At 50.6% G+C, this 22140-nt stretch overlaps 1 protein-coding gene across 2 annotated transcripts in view; it reads right to left on the reverse strand.

The window, feature by feature from the left end:
* Positions 1–16865: 16865 nt before the first annotated feature.
* The window catches only part of GLP1R (glucagon like peptide 1 receptor), a 35652-nt gene continuing 30377 nt past the window's right edge, over positions 16866–22140 (reverse strand). Inside the window, exon 13 of one of the 2 annotated variants that reach the window (XM_002714692.6) lies at positions 16866–18422. In XM_002714692.6, coding sequence (XP_002714738.2) covers positions 18258–18422 — 165 coding nt within the window. In that variant the 3' untranslated portion in view covers positions 16866–18257. The remainder of the gene's footprint in view (positions 18423–22140) is intronic. The other variant, XM_089333966.1, reaches the window with a different exon arrangement.

The following is a 22140-nucleotide window of genomic DNA, read 5'->3' on the forward strand; positions in this document are numbered from 1 at the left end:
TATGTGATGTGCAAACCCCCCTGGGCTGTGTATCTGAACCACCGCTGTTGCTTTTTCAGGCATTCTCACTTTTTAAGGTTCACAGACTAAAGGGCTCCTCAGAGGTCCTGGGAAAGGCAGAGAAAGCTCCCCGAAGTGATTTATACACGCCTGCATATTTTCAAAGAGAACAACAAAACAGTACCCCAGTTGCTTGTCCACGTCTGAGCTGCAAGGGGGAGGGAATAACTGGAAGTTACCAGCTGGCAGAGTAAAACGGATCCCCAAGCCAAAGAAAGTAAAATCCAAGCCCTATGCTTTGGTTTCTATCACAGGGCCTTTGATGTCCCCACGTCGGCGCCTCGGGGTAAGCACTTGGTTCTCGTTCTCCCAAGGCTGAGACAGGAGAAAGGTGAGGGTACAAAGGACCCCGTGATAAGCTGTGTAAGTTAGCATGGATGTGTATGAAGGCCATGGGAGCTGTGTGTGTGTGTGTGTGTGTGTGTGTTGGGGGAGGAGCTCACGCTCAGTTCTGAATTCATGCCACATGGCATCTTCACTTCTACGTGAAAAAACACTGTGTTGGTACCAAGCCCTGGATGGATGTTTTGGCAGGCCTGGGCTCAGGACCACCTGCCTGCATGGGGGTCTCCTGTGGTGATGGTAACGTGCAGACTCCAGGGCTGCACAGGCCCACTGACGCAGGAGGCCTGCATTGGGAACGCCTCCCTGGGAGCGTCTCCAGCACCCTGAAGATGGACAGCCCTGCACATCAGTCATACGTGTCAGCACAAGGACTGCCGGAGCCAAGCACGGGAAGACACGCGTGTGTTTTCCAAGGGGGCGACAGGCTTGCCTACTTTGCAGACTTCATTGGGAACCCCGAAAAGGAAATGCAAGGTAGCTTTATAACAGTGAGGAACTAGCTCAAAGACTTGTAAGTAAGCGCACTTGAGTTTGTTTTTTTGTTTTTTTTTGTGTGTGTTTTTTGGTTTTTTTGGGTTTTTTTTTTTTTTTTTTTTTTTGACAGGCAGAGTGGACAGTGAGAGAGAGAGACAGAGTGAAAGGTCTTCCTTTACCGTTGGTTCACCCTCCAATGCCGCCGCGGCCGGCGTGCTGCGCTGATCCGATGGCAGGAGCCAGGTGCTTCTCCTGGTCTCCCATGGGGTGCAGGGCCCAAGCACTTGGGCCATCCTCCGCTGCACTCCCGGGCCACAGCAGAGAGCTGGCCTGGAAGAGGGGCAACCGGGACAGAATCCGGTGCCGTGACCGGGACTAGAACCCGGTGTACCGGCGCTGCAAGGCGGAGGATTAGCCTATTGAGCCGCGGCGCTGGCCCGCACGTGAGTTTTGAAGTTATCCTTTGAAACAGTATTTGCAAAAAGAAGCATGTGATAATTTCACAGCATTTTGGAAATACAGAATAAAGTATTTTATTGCCATGCTTACATACATAACTGAATGATTTCAGAAATCAAGAGGCACGGAGGGTGTGCAGTGAGAATGCTCCCTCCAGCCCTGTCATGCGTGTTTTCCTTTTTATTATTGTAAAGATTTATTTTATTTATTTGAAAGGCAGAGCTACATAGAGAGAAGGAGAGACATCTTCCAACTGCTGGTTCACTCCCCAAATGGCCGCAATGGCCGGGACTGAGCCAGGCCGAAGCCAGGAGCCAGGTGCTTCATCCAGGTCTCCCACTTGGGTGCAGGGGCCCAAGTACTTGGGCCATCTTCCACTGCTTTCCCAGGCCATAGCAAAGAGCTGGATCAGAAGGGGAGCAGCCAGGTCTTGAACCAGTGCCTAGATGGGATGAGGCGGCAGCTTTACCTGCCATGCCACAGCACTGGCCTCTTGTTTCCATTTTAAACCCAAACATGAAAGTATCCTATCACGATCCTCCCCTCCCACTCTCTATTATTCTGTTTTAGGAGTTTGGGATTTATTCCTGGACCTTCAAAGGTTTTACAAAACGTAAGGGAATAATGTGACCCAAATCTCACGTTGTGGGGAGCAGGTGCTCTTGTCAGCCATCATGCGTCTGTCCCTTTCCAGAGCTTCTGTCCCGCAAGGCCCGGTGCAGCTCTTGGTCAAATAGGGGAGGCAGCCAGTAATCAGATGGGTACAGTTCACTGTGGTGCCACTGAGAGTGTGATGTCCAAATGAGGGCCAGACCATGAGATGGGAACATCAAGGCACTTAGAGGGTCAGGAGGGCTTCCTGGAGGCAGTGGCAGTGTGCTGAACTCCTCAGACAAGACAGGGCAAGGAGGTGACAGTGTGGTCAGAGGAACCCACCTGGGAGAAAGGTGATGATGAGGCCAGGGGGTAGCAACGCAGTTTTGAGGACCTGGATATTTAGGGGGGAAAATGAAAGGAACTGCTGAGAGATGTTCCAGAAAGTAATGTTGTGTGTGCCTTGTTTGTTTGGTTTTCACCTGATGGTATTTCTTAGTAACAATTCCATGTTAGTGCAGGTGGAGCTGCTTCCTTCTTTTTCACAGGGACTGTAATTGAAGCAGCCACCACCAGTGAATATTTCGGTCGTTTCTGATCTTCTGCTGTTGCAAGCAGTGTCCAGTGTCCAGTGCTGTGAGCAGAAGGGCCACTTCCACGGTGGACTCTGGGGTGCCTTAGGGGCTGCTGGTGGACACTGTCCTGCACAGACGGGGTCCCTGTTTGCATTTCCACCAGGGCTGCACGACAAGCCAAGCCCCTCGGCGTTTGTCCACTTCCTGGCCTTGGACAGTCTGAGAGGAGAGAAGAGACAGCCCCTGGTTCTAGTCTAAATTTCTCTTAGGAAGGCTGAATATTCAAATCTGTTTTGCTCAGTTCGTTGTTCAAATCTGTTTATGTTTTTCTTTCCTGTGTGGAAATTTTTTGTTACCAAATTTATATCCTGACTTCAGGGTCAATGTCATATAGCAAAAAAATCTTTTCTCCATGTTTACCTATGACTTTCGTTTTCTATATTTAAGTTTTTTTTATCTGCCTAGTGTTTACTCTGGAGTAGGGTTGCATTCAGGTAGTTACCCAGTGTTATGTATTCAGGTATCTAACCAGGTATCTCAGCACCATTCAGTGAATAAATAATTCCTCTGCCAACCCCCTGCTCATTTAGAAGCCATCTGTTTCGTACACTGCATTTCTTGCATATTTGAATCTATTTTGGACTTTCTGGTCTACTGATCTGTCAGCCTTTTCAGATTCTAGTGCTCCACTTTTATTATTGAAGCTTAATAGCATATTTTTAAATCTAAAGGGCTAGATATCTTTTTTTTTTTCCAGACAGAGTTAGACAGTGAGAGAGAGAGAGAGAGAGCGAGCGAGCGCAAGGTCTTCCTTCCATTGGTTCACCCCCCAAATGGCCTCTATGGCCGACACGCTGCGCTGATCCAAAGCCAGGAGCCAGGTGCTTCTCCTGGTCTCCCATGCGGGTGCAGGGCCCAAGCACTTGGGCCATCCTCCACTGCACTCCCTGGCCACAGCAGAGAGCTGGCCTGGAAGAGGAGCAACCGGGACAGAATCCGGCACCCCGACCAGGACTAGAACCTGGGGTGCCAGTGCCACAGGCGGAGGATTAGCCTAGTGAGCCGCGGTGCCAGCCCACAGATATCTTTTTATCAGTCTCATTTTTCAGTTTCTTTTTTTAATATATGTATTTTTTTCCATATGAACTTTATGATTTTAGGAAACCAGGTCCCTAGAGTTTCTGCCATATTGTTACTGGTCTCACATTAAATTTATGAATAATTTAAAGAGGAGAAACCTCTTTAAGTTTGTTTGACATATAAGAATAAGGGCTGGCCGGCGCCGCGGCTCACTAGGCTAGTCCTCCGCCTTGCGGCGCCGGCACACCGGGTTCTAGTCCCGGTCGGGGCGCCGGATTCTGTCCCGGTTGCCCCTCTTCCAGGCCAGCTCTCTGCTGTGGCCCAGGAGTACAGTGGAGGATGGCCCAAGTGCTTGGGCCCTGCACCCCATGAGAGACCAGGATAAGTACCTGGCTCCTGCCATCAGATCAGCGTGGTGTGCCGGCCGCAGCACGCTGGCCGCGGCGGCCATTGGAAGGTGAACCAATGGCAAAAGGAAGACCTTTCTCTCTGTCTCTCTCACTGTCCACTCTGCCTGTCCAAAAAATAAATAAATAAATAAAGAATAAGGGCTGTTTGAATAAGGCCGTCCATTCAAACCTCTTCTTACCCCTCACTTGCATGTACAAGGTGGCCTTGTGTTGATCTTACTACTCTCTGCTTATTCACTTTTCTATTAATGTAAATTAAGATTTTACAATTTCTTCCAACTAGCTGTTTGCATGTGTGTGTGTATGTGTGCACACTCACACGTGTGAAATCTATTGATTTTCAGCTCAGCAATTTTGTCCCACCCCTGAGTTCTCTTAATAATGACAATGGTTTTCCTGTTGATTTTCCACAGAGATAATCGTTCCCTTTTAAAGTAATGTAAAATTCCATTCTTCTTCCCCTAGTTTTTTTTTCTTTTTAAGATTTATTTACTTATTTGAAAAGTAAAGTTACAGAGAGGCAGAGGGAGAGAGAGAGAGAGAGGTCTTCCATCCCTGGTTCACTCCCTAAATGGCCACAACAGCCGGAGCTGGGCTGATCCGAAGCCGGGAGCTTCTTGCAGGTGTCCCACATGGGTGCAGGGGCCCAATGACTTGGGCCATCTTTTACTGCTTTTCCAGGCCATTAGCAGAGAGTTGGATGGGAAGTGGAGTAGGCAGGACTCGAACCAGCATCCATTTGGGATGCCAGCACTGCAGGCGGCGGCTTTACCAGCTATGCCACAGTGCTGGCTCCTTCCCCTAGTTTTTATACCTCTTGCTTTTCCTCTAACATTGTTGGGAACATCCAGAAGAATGTGAAATCTGAGTAGTAGTCAGTGGTGTCTTGTCTGGTTCTTGACTTGAATGAGTATCCCCATTACTTTCCCATTAAGCTTGATGCTGGCTTTGGGGTAGGTGGATGGATAGAGAGAAAACAGAAGCCAACAAGGCAAATGCAAATGCACATGTGAAAGAATTATTCACCTGCACTTATGCTACTCACAGGCCTTTTTCCCTAAATTAAGAATGGACATGGAATTTCACAAAGTCCCCCTTCAGTGTGGTGGTGACTAATCAGATGATTTTTCTCTCTGGTCAATTAAAATGCAGACTTACTCATGTTGACCCATCATTTTGTTTCTGAAAGAAATCACTCTTGACTGTGATGGATTTTATTCTTTAATGTACTGAGAGAGTCTGTTAATATTTTTAGTTATATTTTTACCAATGATTTTTATAAGATTATAGTATCAAAACATTCATGGAAATGTACTGTATAAAAACACTATTCATGGATTTCAAATCTTTTGTATCAAAAGTTATCTTTTAAACATTTATTTGAGGGGCAAAGAGATGGATAGACATCCACTGGCTCACCTCCAGAATGCCAGCAACAGCTGGGGCCAGGCCAGGCTGAAGCCAAGAGCTAAGAGCTCAGCCCGAGTCTCCCACCTGGCTGCAAAGGTCCAGCTGTTTGAGCCGTCACCTGCTGCCTCCCAAGAAGCACTAGCAGGAAGCCGGAACTGGGAGCAGAGCTGGACTCAAACCCAGGCACTCTGATCTGAGACGCCAGTATCCTAACAGGCATTTTAACCTCTAGGCAAAATGCCTGCCCCTAAATTTATTATTTTTTTTTAAAGATTTATTTTATTTATTTGAAACAGTGACAGAGGGATCTCCCACCTGACGGTTTATTTTCCAAATGGCTGCAACAGCCTGGGCTGGGCCAAGCCAAAGCCAGCAGCCCAGAACTCCAGCTGAGTCTCCCTTGTGGGGCCCAAACACCTGAGCCATCCTCCATTGCCTTCCTAGGAACATTATCAGGGAGCGGGATTAGAAGCCAGAGCAGCCAGAACTTGAGCCAGTGCTCCAATATGGGGTGCTGGTGTCATAGGTAGTGGCTTAACCAACTGGGCCATAATGTTGCTCCTCTAAACTTTTCTTTTAATTCCATTTTCAGCAAGCTTTTTGAAGTTCTCTCATATTTGTTCTCTTCTGGGGCAATTTTTTTTAAAATTTTTTTTTAACTTTTATTTAATGAATATAAATTTCCGAAGTACGACTTATGGATTACAATGGCTTCCCCCCATACCGTCCCTCCCACCCACAACCCTCCCCTTTCCCACTCCCTCTCCCCTTCCATTCACATCAAGATTCATTTTTGATTATCTTAATATACAGAAGATCAGCTTAGTATACATTAAGTAAGGATTTCAACAGTTTGCTCCCACACAGAAACATAAAGTGAAAAATAATAGATGATTTTTTTTAAATGATGATGAAATCAGATCAGACCTATTGTCATGTTTAATCCCAGTGAGAGTCAAGTTGGGAATTGATAATTTATTTTCTTTTTTTTTTTTTTTTTTTTACAGAAGATCAGTTTAGTATGCATTAAGTAAAGATTTCAACAGTTTGTACTGGGGCAATTTTAAAATTTGGAAATATAGGGGTCAGTGCTGTGGCGTAGTGGGGTGAGCCTCCACCTACAGCACCAGCATCCCATGTGAGTAGTGGTTCATGTCCCAGCTGTTTCACTTCCGATCCAGCTCTCTGTCTATGGCCTGTGAAAGCAGTGGAAGATGGCCTGAATGCTTAGGCCTCTACACCCATGTGCGAGACCCACAAGAAGCTCCTGGATCCTGGCTTAGGACTGGCCCAGCCCCAACCATTGTGGCCATTTAGAGAATGAACCAGTGGATGGGAGACTTCTCTTTCTGTCTCTCCCTCTCTGTCTATAACTCTGCATCTCAAATAAATAAATAAATAGATTTCCTTATTTGTTTGAAAGAATTACAGAGAGAGAGAGAGAGAGAGAGCTTTCATCTACTGGTTCATTCTCCAATTGGCCACAACAGCTGCGGCTGGGCCAGGCCAAAGCCAGGAGCCTGGAACTCCATCTGGGTCTCCCACATGGTTGGCAGAGGCTTAAACACTCAGGCCATCTTCCACTGCTTTGCCAGGCACGTTAGCAGGGAGCTGGATCAGAAGTAGAGTATCTAGGACTTCAGCTGGTGCTCTTAAGGGATGCTGATGTTGCAGGTTGCAGCTTAACCCGCTGCACCACAACACTGGCTGCTACAATATTGATTTTCGAAAACTGAAAAATATTTCTGTGTCGATAAATGTGCTAGCATTTATTTAGTCAATCCTCTGTTATTAAATATTTAACTTGTTTACAATTTTCACTAGTATGAATGCTATAAACCATGCTAACCTCTTTGAATTTGCTTGGGAAAGAGTGATTTAGAAGTCAATTGCTATTGGAACAGCGGTTCCACATTCTAATGGCCAGATCTCTTGGGGATCTTGTCATAATGTAGATTCTGATGTAGGTCTGGATAGTCTGCACGTCTAGCGTGTTCCAGGCAGTGCTGATACTTCTGATCTTTGGACCTCGCTCTGAGTAGCAAGGTTTTAGAGTACATTTTATTTCTGGGGAGTTTTACTTGAATGAAAACAATGCTAGGAGACCTAGTCTGTGACAGTGCTTTCACTGTGTCTTGTGACCTGCCCTAAAATCCCATATTGGTGTCAAAGTCATTTGAGGGGCCGGGCGCCGTGGCTCACTTGGTTAATCCTCCGCCTGCAGTGCCGGCATCCCATATGGGCACCGGGTTCTAGTCCTGGTTGCTCCTCTTCCAGTCCAGCTCTCTGCTGTGGCCTGGGAGTTCAGTGGAGGATGGCCCAAGTCCTTGGGTCCCTGCACCCACGTGGGAGACCAGGAGGAAGCACATGGTTCCTGGCTTCGGATCGGCGCAGCGCTGGCTGTGGCGGCCATTTGGGGAGTGAACCATGGAAGGAAGACCTCTCTCTCTCTCTCTCTCTCTCTGTAACTCTACCTGTCAAATAAATAAATAAATCTATCTTTAAAAAAGAAGTCACTTGAAGCAAATAATGGTTATCCGTGAATGTTCATGCTGCATCCCTGTGCGTGCACCTGCACGGTCGCCCCTGTGTTGGGAACCTCATTTACGTGGGCCTGTTGTGGATGCATCCCATGAGCCCGTAGATGTGCACATACATCCCTGTTACAGGGGAAACTGCAAAGCATCCTGGGGGCCAGACATCAAGCAGAGGTCAGACAGGCACCCTGGAACGAGTCAGTGGCAAGACGCTTTGAACCCCAAGTTGTGCACAATACCTGCCCTCTTAACCCCTAGGGGACGTGCCTTTGGCTTGATGGTGGGCAGTGGTTTGGTCATTTTCACCTCCATGATGTTCATTTTGCCCAAGAGCTCGGCAGAGTTTCTCTGAAGGACCAGTTGTGAATAGGCTCTGTTGACACCACTGTCTCAACCTCATCTTTGCCACTGTAGAGCAGAAGCAGCCCCAGGCCCTATGTAAGCAATTGCATGTGCCAATAAAGCTTCATCCCGAAGCCAGGTGTCAGGCCACAGTTTACTGACTCAACCCACTGTGTAAGCTCCTACTCCAGGGTCTCTGCCCCAGCTACTCCCTCCTGGGACGTAACCTCCCCTCCCCAGCACCTGCTCCCTTAACTCCGTCCAGGTCTCCCCAAGGTCACTGCATTGGAAAGAACTTCCCTGCCCGTGCAGTCCAGCGTGCCTCCCACACACCTCCCCGCCCACGTCCTTCCCTGCCTCTCTCCCTTGGGAAATGCTTCCTTTCACCGCCTCACAAATAATGATGCTCATGTTTCAGTAACTCTTAGAGAACAGCCCGTGTGTTTGTGTTACCCAGCCTTTACTGATTACAGCTAAAATGCTCGAGAGAGGCGAACTCAGGAGGGCAGAAGTTTTATTGCTGCCCATGGTTTTGGAGGTTTTCAGTACAAGGACAGGCAGCCCTGTTAGTCTCACATGTCGTAAGGGTGGAGCGCATGGAGGCTGGCCGGGGCAGAGCACGTGTCATTACAGGGAAGCAGAGAGGCTTGTCTGAACTCAGCTTCTGTAACCCTCTCTCTTGAGAAAACTGACTTCTTAGGGCACACCCACAATGCCCAAGCACCTCCCACTGAGCCTACCTCCTGATTACCATAATTGGATTAAGTCCCCACCCTCCCTCTTTCACACCAGTAATCTCTCTCCTCCCCTCCCCTCCCCTCCCCTCCCCTCCCCTCTTCTCTTCTCTTCTCCTCTCTTCTCAAAAGATTTGTCAGAGCCAGCACTGTGGCATAGTGGGTAAAGCCACTGCCTACAGTGCCAGCATCCCTTATGGATGCCAGTTCTAGTCCCAGATGCTCCACTTCTGATCCAGCTCTCTGCTATGGCCTGGGAAGGCAATGCAAGATGACCCAACTCCTTGGGCCCCTGCACCCACATGGGAAGACCCAGAGGAAGCTCCTGACTCCTGGCTTCAGATAGGCACAGCTCCAGCTGTTGCAGCCATCTGGGGAGTGAAAAAAAAATTATTTATTTATCTGAAAGGCAGAATTACAGAGAGGCAGAGACAGAGAGAGAAAGAGGTCTTCCATCCCCTGGTTCACTCCCCAGTTGGCTGCAATGGCTGGAGCTGCGCCGATCCAAAGCCAGGATCCAGGAGCTTCCTCCGGGTCTCTCACATGGGTGCAAGGGCCCAGCCCAAGGATTTGGGCCACCTTCTACTGCTTTCCCAGGCCATAGCAGAGAGCTGGATCATAAGAGGAGCAGCCAGGACTAGAACTGGCATCCATAAGGGATGCCGGCACTGCAGGCGGCAGCTTTATCCACTACACCACAGTGCCAGCCCCACCAGTCATTTCTGACTTTGGAGTTTAAACCTCTGCACCAGTTGATGAGGCCAATCCTGTTTAAAATCCCTAACTGTGTTGCAGACAGAGGACTTTTTACCCATGTAGCAGTTAATTTACAGTGGACCATCCCTAGGGATAGAAATGGCTCTGCTATTATGAGTTTGTTTTAATCATATTCCTTCTAATGACTTGTCCCTTGAGATTTAGACTGAGTTTGGCCACGCCAAACCTACTGTGAAGTGGCCCAGGGTGACAGGAAAGAATTGTTCTGTCCTCATCAGTGGGGAAAGAAAAATCACATCTTTGGCTCTTCTCAGGGGTCACACCTGGTTCTGACACTGTATTTCAACCTCCAAGAACTGTTTCTTACACAATTTGCATGCTTCCTGGAGGCAGCAGGAAAAGCCTTGAGGCCTAATGAAAGTCTGGCCTATTAGAGTGAGTCGGGGAACCGGGAGAGACAGTTCTTAGGAAGATGATCAAACAGGAAATTCATGGTAGGGTAGGATAGCTCTGGAAGGTTTAGCTCCAGGGAGCGAGCAAGGTCAGATTCTGAAGTTCCATTGGGTTCCTCTGACCTCACAGCTGCAGCCTTTGAGTGAAAGTAAGGAAGGTCCTCTTGGAGGCTGAGGCGGAGGGAGTGTGAACCCCGCGTGTCATCATCGTGGAGGTGGCTCCAACTCGGGGGCATTACTGAGGTAGGATGGCTCGACGCCCTCAGGGCATCTGCATTGTGAGAGCTGTTGCATTTCCCACCCAGGGAGTGACCCTAACTGACTCAGAGACAATGCCCAAGGGACCCCCTCCTGCCAGCAGAGGGGTGCTGAGAAGCAGGCAGTGTGCAAAGCCAGGAAAGTGACTGCTGGAGCTGATGCTACATCCTGGTGCAGGTGGCACCACAGCGCTTCCGTTGGCAGGCTTCATCATTATCAATTTCTAGAAGACGATGTTTGCATGAATTCCTTGTGTAGCTGACGTTATGGATATGTCTCGTGGTAGCCAAGGATATCCGAACGCAATGTAATTCTCAATATAACATGGTTATCTTACATAACAGCGTGTGCAGAGATATCTTTTCATCTGCCTTTTTAAGTGTAGCCTTCGAGATGATGCCACTGGAAGGACCCAGGCTTAGCTTCAGCAGGATGAGATGTGTTTGTCTAGCTCAAATCTCCTGCAGTGTGGCTCCCTAGTCTCCACTTCCAACACCAGGATTCGAAAGACAAAGGAACTTGAAGGGCAGCTTCATTGCTAAGTGACATGTAATTGCTGGGTAGCACTGGGCTTCATTAAAACCATAACCTTAACTTCTTGGGGATGTGAAGGATCCCATTCTTTCTGGCAAGCCAGGCTCAGGAGATCAAACACCTGTGTCTGTCTCTTTCGGCCGGAAGCACACATGATGGTTATGGATTGTTGAGGCTCGAATGTGACTGAAAGGTGGAGCAACCACAGTTTCATTGTAGCTCTTACATTTGCGTAGTCCTGTTCCCACACCCTGTGTTTCTAATGCCACCTCCAGCCACTGGAATTGAAAAGTTTCCTGTGGACATCATTTACTGCCTCAAGTCCTGGCTCTTTCACCCTGGGAATTCGGAAAGTTAAAAACAACAAAAAAGCCTGCCTGCCAGTCTTCTTTGGGGGTACCAGGCTGCGCCAGCCCCAGGCCAATCCAGCCCCCAGCATGGGACGGCTTAGTGTTTGTAAGCTATTAATACCGATTTTATTGTTGCGTGGAGGGTATGCTACAGAACACTTCCCAGGGCTGTTCGTCCTACACGAGGGAGGGCCATGGTGTCAGTGGGGGGAAAAAATGGAAAGTTTCATTGGATTAACTCTAGGCTGTGGGCCTTTTTCTCTTCCTAGAGTCATTGTGTGAGTTAAAATGAGCCTTTGTACAAGAGAAGAGAATCCATCACCACCTGGGATTAGAGGACTCCACAGAGGAAGTGCTCAGATTTACGGCAGGAGTTAATAACAGGGACCAGAGATGGGGCTGCTGGCCCGGCTCGCTAACAGGGACCAGAGACGGGGCCGCTGGCCTGGCTCGCTAACAGGGACCAGAGACGGGCTGCTAGCCTGGCTCGCTGCTGCTTGCCACTTGTAATTCTCATTCTTTCTCCCCACCTCGGCAACCTCCTCCCATCTTTCACTGCAGCTCTTTTTCACATTTAAGCAGTCTGCTGATTTTCTCTTCTCTTTTTCTACATGCGTTCTGGTCTCTGCATTGTCTCTTCCCACCCAGGATGCATCAGGCAATAACACATCCATTTGCTATCTTCTCCAACCACCTGGCTACATTTGTTAGCTATACCAGCTCATCTGTGCCACCACTCCCCATGCCCCACGCCACCCCACACAGTATTACTGATCTCCGAAAACCATTGTTTTTAGTTTTCGCTTTGGGTGTGTGTCAGGGAACAGAGAGAAAAGGAGGGAGAAAGGGGCAGAGGGAGACACAGAGACAGAGAGATTGACAGAGCCCCAAACTGCACATGATCCTGAGAGGAGAATGAGAGAAGTAGAGGTGGAGGGGCTCCCAACCCCTGGGGATGCTGTGACATGTGGCACACGGGTGACAGCCTTCACAGAGTCTCTGTGGAGCTCCCTCCATCATCCTCCTCTCGCTGGAGGCACAGTCCCTGGACGGTGCCTTTATATTGCATGTGAACAGGAAGCCAGAGGCCAGGGATTCTCCTGTATGTCTCCCCCAGGGCTGGGCCTCGGCAGAGCAGGGCGGCTGGCTCCCCTGAGCATCCCTCCAGGCTGGTGCTGAGTCCCCTTAAGTCAACATGCAACCTCAGAAAAAGAGGCAGCTACCTAGAACTGTGGTGGTCTTTACTTGGTATGGGCAGGTATTCTCCTGGGGAGTGAAGGGGGAAAACCCATTTTGCTTCTGCTGAGTAGCAGAGGAAGGACACAGAGAGGAGAAAACACCAACAGGGAAGTGAATGAGGTCGAGAGTAGGACTGGCGCAGAGAAGCAAATGCAGACAACTCTGCAGATCTCAAGGGCTGGCTACGTGTGTCACTTGCTCTCAGTAAGAACCGCTGTTGGCAAAGGGACAGCTACTACAGCGTATCTGAAAATCGGGGTGTTTCAAGAGACCTTCCTATGGTACATCTTTTTCAAACAGGAGTAACTGAAAGGACAGAGAAATGAGGGAGAATCTGAAATTCCCCCGCTCTTCTTTAAGAGCTGCACGTCTAGAGAGCGAGCGATGATATAAATTAGAGAAAAGTTTATTTTTCTGGAGATGGATCTCTCACCAGCAGCTCCATTCAAATTCTGCGGCTGCTTTGCGAACAGAGCTCATGCTTTTATGAGTTGTTTTTTTTTTTAAGTGGATTTAATGGACTGAGTTCATTTAGACAAGGGAGATCAAATGAATGAGCAGAATTAGAATACACATCCATTTGGGCATCAGTCATTGTTTAAGCCACTCAACTACCCAACTTCTCTAATTAAATGACATTGCAGTTCTCCTGTAAAGGCTTTGGTAGATAAATTAGTACTTGATATGTGCTTTGAAGATGAAAATCACGATACGAGCAATGAGCTCTGAGTTTTTCCCTTGGGCTGCAAATGACATCTTTTGTGTTTTCCCTCTGCACCATGAGTCACCTGGGCTGACATTGCAGAGAACCTCCACTCCCAGAGGAAGAGAGAGACACAGCAGTGGGAGGCTTTTATTTGACTTACAAGGCAAATTGGGGAAGAGGCTGCATCCGTTCACATCTGCACCAGGAATTATACACCATACACATTTGTTACCTACAGATGCAGACCCTATTTTACGTGAATTGATACACCAAGAAATTGCATGAAAATGATCTTGTTTAAACATTCATGAAGAGCAAGCATCCCCCAAGAGCACTGTCGATGGAAATTTAACTTTGTTCCTCACGAGAGCCTGGCTCCCCTCCCTCCCGGTGCATCTGAAGAGCTATGTCAGACCCCTCCAAGAAGTTTATCTGCTTTGAGGATGTGAGGATGATTTTCAGCAGGAAGAGCTTAGAACTGCAGCTTTGGTGTGGCCTTTGCGGTAGAGCATGGACCATTTGGCAAGACCCAGCCCTGTTTGTCTGGGACACAATCTGCCCTTTTGTCAGCGGCCCTGCTGGCTCGCCCACAAAGCCAAGAATTGCAGTTGCTGTGTGTCCAAACCGTGGGGCGGGAGCTCTTTTCTCACCACATCCAAACACTTCATTTATATATGTTTTCCTGCTCCGGGATTGCTCTGACACACTGATAATTAGTCAACCTAGACTGTTCAGGTTAACTAATTATAGAGAGTTTGACAAGCTTTATTGGAGAGGATGCACAACCCCGATGTAAGTTAGGATCCAAGCCGTTGGCTGAGCCGCTGCACACTGCGCCAGAGGATAGGATGGGACATGCTCTCAGCCCTGGCAGCTCCTCTCTCTCAGCTGCACCCCTAAATTGGTCACAGTTGAGAGAATGGCATTCACGGGATGGCTGGCAGGGTCATCTCTCACTGAGGCAGTGGGGGACGGGGGAGCACGGGGAGGGAGGTTGGGTGCATCAGGGGACAGTGCAGCCACTGCTAGGTAAGGTCCTAGAACACAGCAGCTAGGACAGTCAAGGGCTGAGGGTGCTGTCCTCTCTCAGAGGTTCAGACACAGCAAAGTCCAAGAGACTTGCCAGTTATTGGAAAACAATGAGGCGTATCTGCTTCCTGCCAATCTGTATCCGTTGACAGAGCAGAAGTATAATCCTAGATACTGTAGACACACTGGCATTAAGTAAAGTGTTTAAAATTCTGCTTAACAACGCTTCCTGATACTGCTCTCTGCCGAGCCCAAGAGCTGGTCTGGGACAGCAGGGAGCAGGCTAAGGGCATGGTGATGTTGTCGGCACAGGTTTCTCACATCCGGCCATTTTCTTTCCCAAGGGAACTCAAGCCCCAAAAATGAGGGGAAATTTTACAGTGGATACTAATTTGGTTTCTGCTGAATATTTAGCATGTCATTCACATAGCTGCCTTAGCCAAGGAAGCCTACTCACTTTATTTGAAGATTTTTATGGAGTTTGCCTCCTAGGAGCCAAAAGCAGGGTCAGCAGTGTAGATTAGAATCAATTTAGCTCAGAGAAAATAAACCTTTGGAATATATTTTGCCTTCCCTGGGCACGTCGCAGGCATTAGCAGTAATAGGAGCTCTGTCTGTGCATGGAGAGGAAGCATCTGCCATGTGGACTCCCAGCCATCCTCACCACTGCCTGCGTGGGCCCATGACCTTCATGGGGAGTGCGGTGATTCTGCATCCATCATCTCCTAACTTTACTCAGGTATGCACAGGACAACCATGCACTCCTGATGTTCTTTTTCTTGTGGAAGACAGAAATGGAAGGGAAGAGGAAGTGGAGTCTCCGAGCCATGAGCGGCTGAGGCCTGTGTCAGTGAGGGTGGCTGGGCATCCCGGGCACGGATGCTCCCCGGGCCACCTCTACTAGCCCACAGCTGCCCGGTTGCCTCTTCTTCTCCAAATTCTGGGCATATCAGGCAAAGGAGGGGTCCAAGACTGTCTTTTAGTATACTGTGTGTGGCTATCAGTGTAGCCTTACACACACACACACAGCAGAAAATCCAAGCCTGCCCATTAAAAGAGTGCAAATTTGCTCTCCAGAATGGCTCACATGCTGCTTTTATGCATATGTGTGCTCTGATGCATTTTTTTTCTTAGTATTAAGATGCAGGTGAATAAGGTCCTAGAGCAGAAATGGTGGAGCCATCCTTCCCCTCCTCATACCTGTGTAAATTACCAAGGAGGTGACACTCTTGCCATCTGACACTGTGGCCTTTGCTGCAGCAGATGACACTGCCGACTTTTACTGAAGGCTCTTCTGAGTGGCTATTTATACTTTTCCCCTTCTCTTCCCAGGGCCTCACAAGACTGGGCAGGGGAGCAAGGGCTAGCCCAGCTCAGCCACCACCTAGCCTTGTGCCCTTGGACAAGTCACTTTGATAAGCCACACACCTCACTTCTGTGAGTCAGGCCCGGAGAGATGACTGCAGCCTTTACCTGCCTGGAGTCTTCCAGAACCCTCTTAATGTGGCCTTCAGCACAAGGTGCATAGAAACAACTGGAAATCATGCCTGTGACCCAGAAAGTCATTTTAAAGGGAGGGCGACTTGGCAATGTAAGTGGTTTGTTTCAAGTCTGTGATGCAGCTGCTCCAAAGACAGAAATGACAGGGACCAGTTTATAGGATCTGAGCCCCTAAGAGCAAGTTCAGTGGAGCTGGCCAGAGTGCTGAACTCAGCTGCTGTTCACAACAGCCACCAGACCTTGCTGGCAGCACAGCTCAAACAAAACCAGTGCCTACACCCTGCTGGGCAGTGAAAGTGCCCCTAGGACAGAGGCAGCCACAACAGAGATACCAGCCAGTGCCAGACTTAGGGCAGTAGGCATGTAAACAGCTAGTGGAATTTCAGAGTACATTGTATTCAAAGGTTCCCAGACCTGTTGGAACTATATTTAGCTTAGGCAAGTTTGGGAATAGCTCAGAGGCAGTGAAGCGCCATTCAAATGAATATTAATAGTAGAGAGTCTTGGAGCAAAGCAGGGGTTGCTTCAGTTCAGTTTGTGGTATCTGCAAATCAGAAACTTCCTTAGTGTTACAGGGCTTGGGCTACAATGAGCCCTCTGACATCAGGCACCAACAGTCGCAGCTGGGAAGAGAACCCTACTTACCATTTCAACCAAAGTATCTGAGTTTCCCATGTGCCTAACTAATCACCTTCTTCCTCAAAATCCCTCCCCTTAATAATTCATTGCATGCAGATTTCAATCTGTCTCTTTCTTTGTTGCTGTTTAATGTATTAAAAATTCTTTCAGTTCATTCAACAGAGGAACACGTGTGTCAGACCTGTACCCCTATCAACTCACTGGTGCTCATGCCCCTCCCCCCCCAAGAGAAAGCAAATATGTGGTGCCTACTTGGAAGTCTGCCCTTGTTCTGGGGAGGTGGGAATGCTCTCCCCAACACACACACACACACACACACACACACACGAGTCTCAGGCAAGGAGGCAGTCTGCACAACTCTTTCTTTAGCCTGAGGTTCAATTCCCCTATTAACAGACACAACACTTCACTGAAGCTGAAGTACAAGGAATTTTCTGCTTGATGTGTTTTATGTGCCATTATTATTTTCCCCGCACATCACATGCCTCTCTGAGGGGCACAGGAGAATGTGTCATAGGAAGAGGGAGAGATCAACCCACAAAGGGATCCATGCAAAGTCTCTCCCTGTGCCCTCTCAAGTTTCCTCCTTCTCTGGAAACTTCCTTAGCACCCTTGAACTCATGGCCACCCTCCCAGGATGACTGTCCTCCGTGGTCTGGGTATCTGCAGATCCACTACACACCAGGTTGCTCTCCACAGCTAGGGAAGGGATTGAAAAGATTTTCTCCATCCAGACTTTCTGCTGCTCATTATTTATGAGATGAGGCTAGGAGCAGGGCAAATATTAATTAGCTCGAAGTGTGGGTGAGTCAAACCAATCACTACCCCCACTCCTCCAAACAACATCCCAGTAACTATGATTTGGTTCCTATTCCCAGCAGGTGGAAAAGATAAGAATTGCACGTTTGCACATTCAGACTACTCACAGCAATAAAGAAAAATGAATGAAGCAGATGGAAGCTCCCACGTGGGGCAAATCCCTCGGCAGGGGGAGCCTGCTCCGTGGTCATGATGGAGATCAATCACAGCCCCTGACGCTAGAGCGTGCACCTGAACTCCCATTCAAACGCTGCGTCTGGCCACAGGCAGAATGGAGAGCTGGAGGAACGGGACCTCTTGGCTGTCTGGGTTCCCGGCTGTAGCAGGCCATCGGTGCCCATGGTGGGAAATTCCTGAAGTGGCCTGAGATGAGCCACTTGGGCAGGCCAGCTCCCATGCAAGCCAGATACCCCAGGGCAGAAGTGGGCACTAGCAAAGTAGTCTTCTCCGTAACTTGTTCTCAACACCACTCACAGCTGCTGGTGGTGGCCCAAACGAAACCCCCACCCTGAGTGGGTGGAGAGATGAGGGGGCACACGAGGGTGCCAGCAGAGTTGGCTCACATCACCCCAGCTCTGCATCTGGCTGTGGTTGCAATTGGCCTCTTTGAGAACCACTTCCTCTCGCGAGCCCCACGCCCGCTAATAAGCCATTGACCTTGAGTTTGCGTCTGGGGTTGATTTGCTGCTCTGTCTGGGGGAACCCCAAGGGCCTTGTGGCTTAACAGGAAGAAATCCTCCTCATTTTAGCAGAATCGTTTTTCCTCTCCTCCCGCCACCGTTATCAAATTAGCAGGCTGCTTCTCCTCGGAGAAAATGCGGCCCTGGTCCCAGGAGGCACTGCCCATCTGCCTGTCTGATGGGTTCCGGGAGGGAAAGCAGGGATGAATGTGTGTGCGTGGTCCCTTCCTCCCCCTGTCCCTGGGAGGGTCTCTCCCACCTGGGTTGGCCGCCCAGCCAGCAGCAAGGAGCGCAGGAAGGGCGGGCCTGGAGTCTCAGCTGCAGGCCTGGGAAGTGGCCGCGTACACACTGCTGCCTCCCGTGGCCCCACTGCTCAGGCTGCTGGTGGGGCACTTGAGGGGCTTCATGCTGCTGTCCCTCTGGACGCGCAAGTGCTCGAGCCGCCAGCGCTCCCAGCTCTTCCGAAACTCCATCTGGACCTTCCGTGGGAAAAGCAGAGAAACAAAAGCCATCATCCGAACCAAGTGCCCACAAAATGGCCCCATTATTACATTAGTGGGGAAGGGAAAAAATTCGCCGCATTATATTAAGAGACACAAGTCAAGGCCTTCGGGCGCCTAAATTAATATCCCAATAAAATTGTTTATTGTTGTCTCCTATTTTCTGCCTCTCCTTGGGAGAGAGATGGGCTTGATGACCTAATTGATCTTTTCCATCTCTAAACTCTGTGATTCAGCTAAGTACCTTTTACAATCCATCACCGTATTATTTAACAGAAGGGAATAAGAGCGAGGGAGAAATGAAGGGAGACAGCAGCTGGGGAGAGAGAAGTTGGAGGAGAACCAGAATGCCCTGTCCTGCCTTCAGCCTGGGACGCAGAGAAGGGGCCAGCACAGCCCTAACCCTCGCAGAGCCTGCAACAGCCCCTCCGAGCACTCTGGGGCCTTCTATTCTGGGAGAAGAAGGGAGGGAAGGTGGGAGAGCTGGAGCAAGTAACAGAATGAAAGGGTTGTCGATGAGTGCTCCTCACCCTGGATTTGACCTAATCTCATTAGCCAGGGAGACTGCGACCATGGTGGCTCCAGCCTAGGTGACCTCAATCCCTGCTGTGTTGGGCTCTGGCCACCTCACCAAGAGATGCTTCTTCAAGAGGGCTGATGCTTGGGGACCAAACTGGTGGGCAAAAATAAATTCAGGAGCGGACACTGTGGCACAGCCGGGAAGCCGCTGCTTGGGGTGCCTGTGTCCTGCATTGGAGTTGCCTGGTCTGAGTGCCAGCTCCTTGACTGCTGCTCCAGTTTCCTGTAATGCACACCCTGGGAGGCAGCAGGTGATGGCTCAAGTACTTGGGTCCCTGCCACCCATCTGGGTGAGAAACCCAGATGCAGTTCCTGGCTTCTGGATTTGACCTGGCCCAATCATGGCTGTTGCACGCATTTGGGAAATAAACCATCAGACAGGGGCCGGTGTTGTGGCGTAGCAGGTTAAGCCACTGTCTGCAGTGCCAGCATCCCATATGGGGACTGGTTTGAGCCCCAGCTGCTTCACTTTTGATCCAGCTCCTTGCTGATGTGCCTTGAAAAGCAACGGAGGATGGCTAAGTCCTTAGGCCCCTGCATCCATGTGGGAGACCCGGATGAAGCTTCTGGCTCCTGGTTTTGGCCTGGCCCAGCTCTGGCTGTTTTGGCCATTTGGGGAGTGAACCAGCAGATGGAAGAGTCTCTGTGTATCTCCCTCTCTCTCTTTCTTTGTAACTCTTTCAAATAAATCCCCCTCCATTTCTCCCTGTCATTTTTTCCTTTCAAATACACATATAAATAATTTTAAAAAAACACACACAAATCCCAGGATCATCCTGGAAGCCACCCCCTTGTGGGTTTGTGGCAGTGTTGGGGCTCCCTGTGCTGCCCAGTGATTCTGGTCCCCACAGGGAGCTGGTGGGGCTGAGAGGCCTGGCCTGCTCTTCCGGGTGATGTTCCTTTTTTTTTTTTTTTTTTTTTTTTTTTTGACAGGCAGAGTGGACAGTGAGAGAGAGAGACAGAAAGAAAGGTCTTCCTTGGCCGTTGGTTCACCCTCCAATGGCCACCACGGCCAGCGCGCTGTGGCCGGCGTACCGCGCTGATCCGAAGGCAGGAGCCAGGTGCTTCTCCTGGTCTCCCATGTGGGTGCAGGGCCCAAGCACCTGGGCCATCCTCCACTGCACTCCCTGGCCACAGCAGAGAGCTGGCCTGGAAGAGGGGCAACCGGGACAGAATCCGGCACCCCGTCCGGGACTAGAACCCGGTGTGCCGGTGCCACAAGGCAGAGGATTAGCCTATTGAGCTGCGGCGCCGGCTCGGGTGATGTTCCTATACCTTGTGTTACGGGATGCATGCAGGCATTTAAACGCTGAGGTCTTGATGTTCATAGTTGATGGATTAAGGGTGTAGGGTGGATCTAGTGAGGGCATCTGGGAGGTGGGTCTGGCAAGAGGTGTTTGGGTCACTGGGGGTGTGCCCTCGGAGCCTGGCTCTCTTCAGCTGGTTGGGTCTTTGAGCTCCAGTTCAGCCTGGCTCACTGTCTGCTTCCTGGGTCACGGTGTGATGGCGCCACCCTCGCTCGCTGTGACCAGCCTCGTGGACGCAGGGCTACGGGGGCTGCCTGATCCTCAGCCATAGCCTCCTTCCTGACTGTAAGCTCAAAGAAACCTTTCCTCTCCCCAGGAAGCTCCTCTCCAGGAATTCCGAAAGCAGCGCAAAGCAGACTACAACACACTGGCTGTGGGGGCGGCTTTGCTTATGCCCACCCTTGCCCAGCAGTCTTCCCCCACGGGAGGCCTGGGGCCCCCAGCTCCTCCTCCCAGGCCCGAGCCACCAGGAGGGCCGGCTGCCAGCAGCCGCAGGATGGGGGCTCTCTGCCAATCCCCCCACCAGCCCCCGTGCAAACAACCCTCCTCGCCTCCCGCGTCGCCATCCATCTCGCTAAGCCCAGCAAGACGCCTGGCGTAGTGGCCACATGCCATCCCTTAAAAGAACTTTTTCTGCACGGAGTAGAGCTGAGATGGCCCAGAGCCCGCCTGCCAGGACGGCCCCAGAATCCCGGGCAGCATCACGGGGTCCATGGCGTGGCTGGGGGAGGGAAGGAGGCTGAGCAGACACTGAGGACGGCCGTCCTGCTCTGCGCCACTTCCCAGCCTGGCTGATGTGTGCCGACAGCTGTGGTGGGGACGCTTTAGGACCCGTGGTGGCCTCCTCTGGTGCAGCTGCAGGGAGGCCACCCTTGTCGCACAGCCCTTCCACTCGGAGGGGAGGAGGGAGAAAGGCGGTAAACCGAGGCACACTCACAGAAGCCACTGTTGAGATGGAACAGCTCACAGGGCCACCAGCAAGACTTCTCCCTCGTCCCCACTCCCCGCCCACCAGCCACCATTAGTCCCGCGGGACCACTGTCTAGTTCATCTTTTCCCCTCCGGTCACAAGTATCTGGCATTGCCATGGCAACCCTGAGTCTAGAGAGCGGTCGTGGACAGAGGCCTCAGCTCCGGAGCCACGTGTGTCTTTTGTGGTCCAGTGATGGTGACATGTCTGTCCTTGTGCCTGGAGCAGCCAGGGCATGGAACTCTCTGGGGTGGGTTTAAAGGAACTGGATGGCCCGCTGAAAGCAGGCAGGTCCTCCAGCCTCTGGGTGGGTCTCCTGGACCTGATGGCACTAGCCTGGGGAACCCGACAGGAGAGGCCACCAGGGCCTCTGACCAGGCCTGATCAGAGAGGTGCCACTCTGGGGATTCAAGTTCAAGTTCTTTACCCAGGGCAGAGCAGGGTCTTGCACGAAGCTCTCCCTCCTTACAAAGCTGGGCCAGTGGTGGAGGCTGGGTGGGCTGGCAGTGACCAGGTGACTGGGAATCAGGAGAAGAGGCTGCACCCGGGGTTTGGGTCGGGGGAGGCTGAGCACATGCGTGTAAGCAGGGCTGGGGAGAGCGCGTTGCTGCAACACGGCCTTGGTGACAGAAGGGAGGAGTGGGAAACGGGGGTCCAGGGAACAGGAAGGCCCCTCCGGCTCTCCTTGCGGCCTCTTTTCTCTTCCCCATGCAGGGATCCACGCTGCCTTGTTCCTGTCCCCGTCTCACCACGGGGCTGGACTGGGTGGCAGCAATGCTCAGGGCCAGGCAGCACAACACGCTGGCCGACAGCCCCACAGGCGAGCTGGCTGTGGGGGGAA

This window comes from Oryctolagus cuniculus, chromosome 5 (genome assembly GCF_051225735.1).
Source record: "Oryctolagus cuniculus isolate XC-2025 breed Fujian yellow rabbit chromosome 5, ASM5122573v1, whole genome shotgun sequence".
Classification (NCBI taxonomy): domain Eukaryota; kingdom Metazoa; phylum Chordata; class Mammalia; order Lagomorpha; family Leporidae; genus Oryctolagus; species Oryctolagus cuniculus.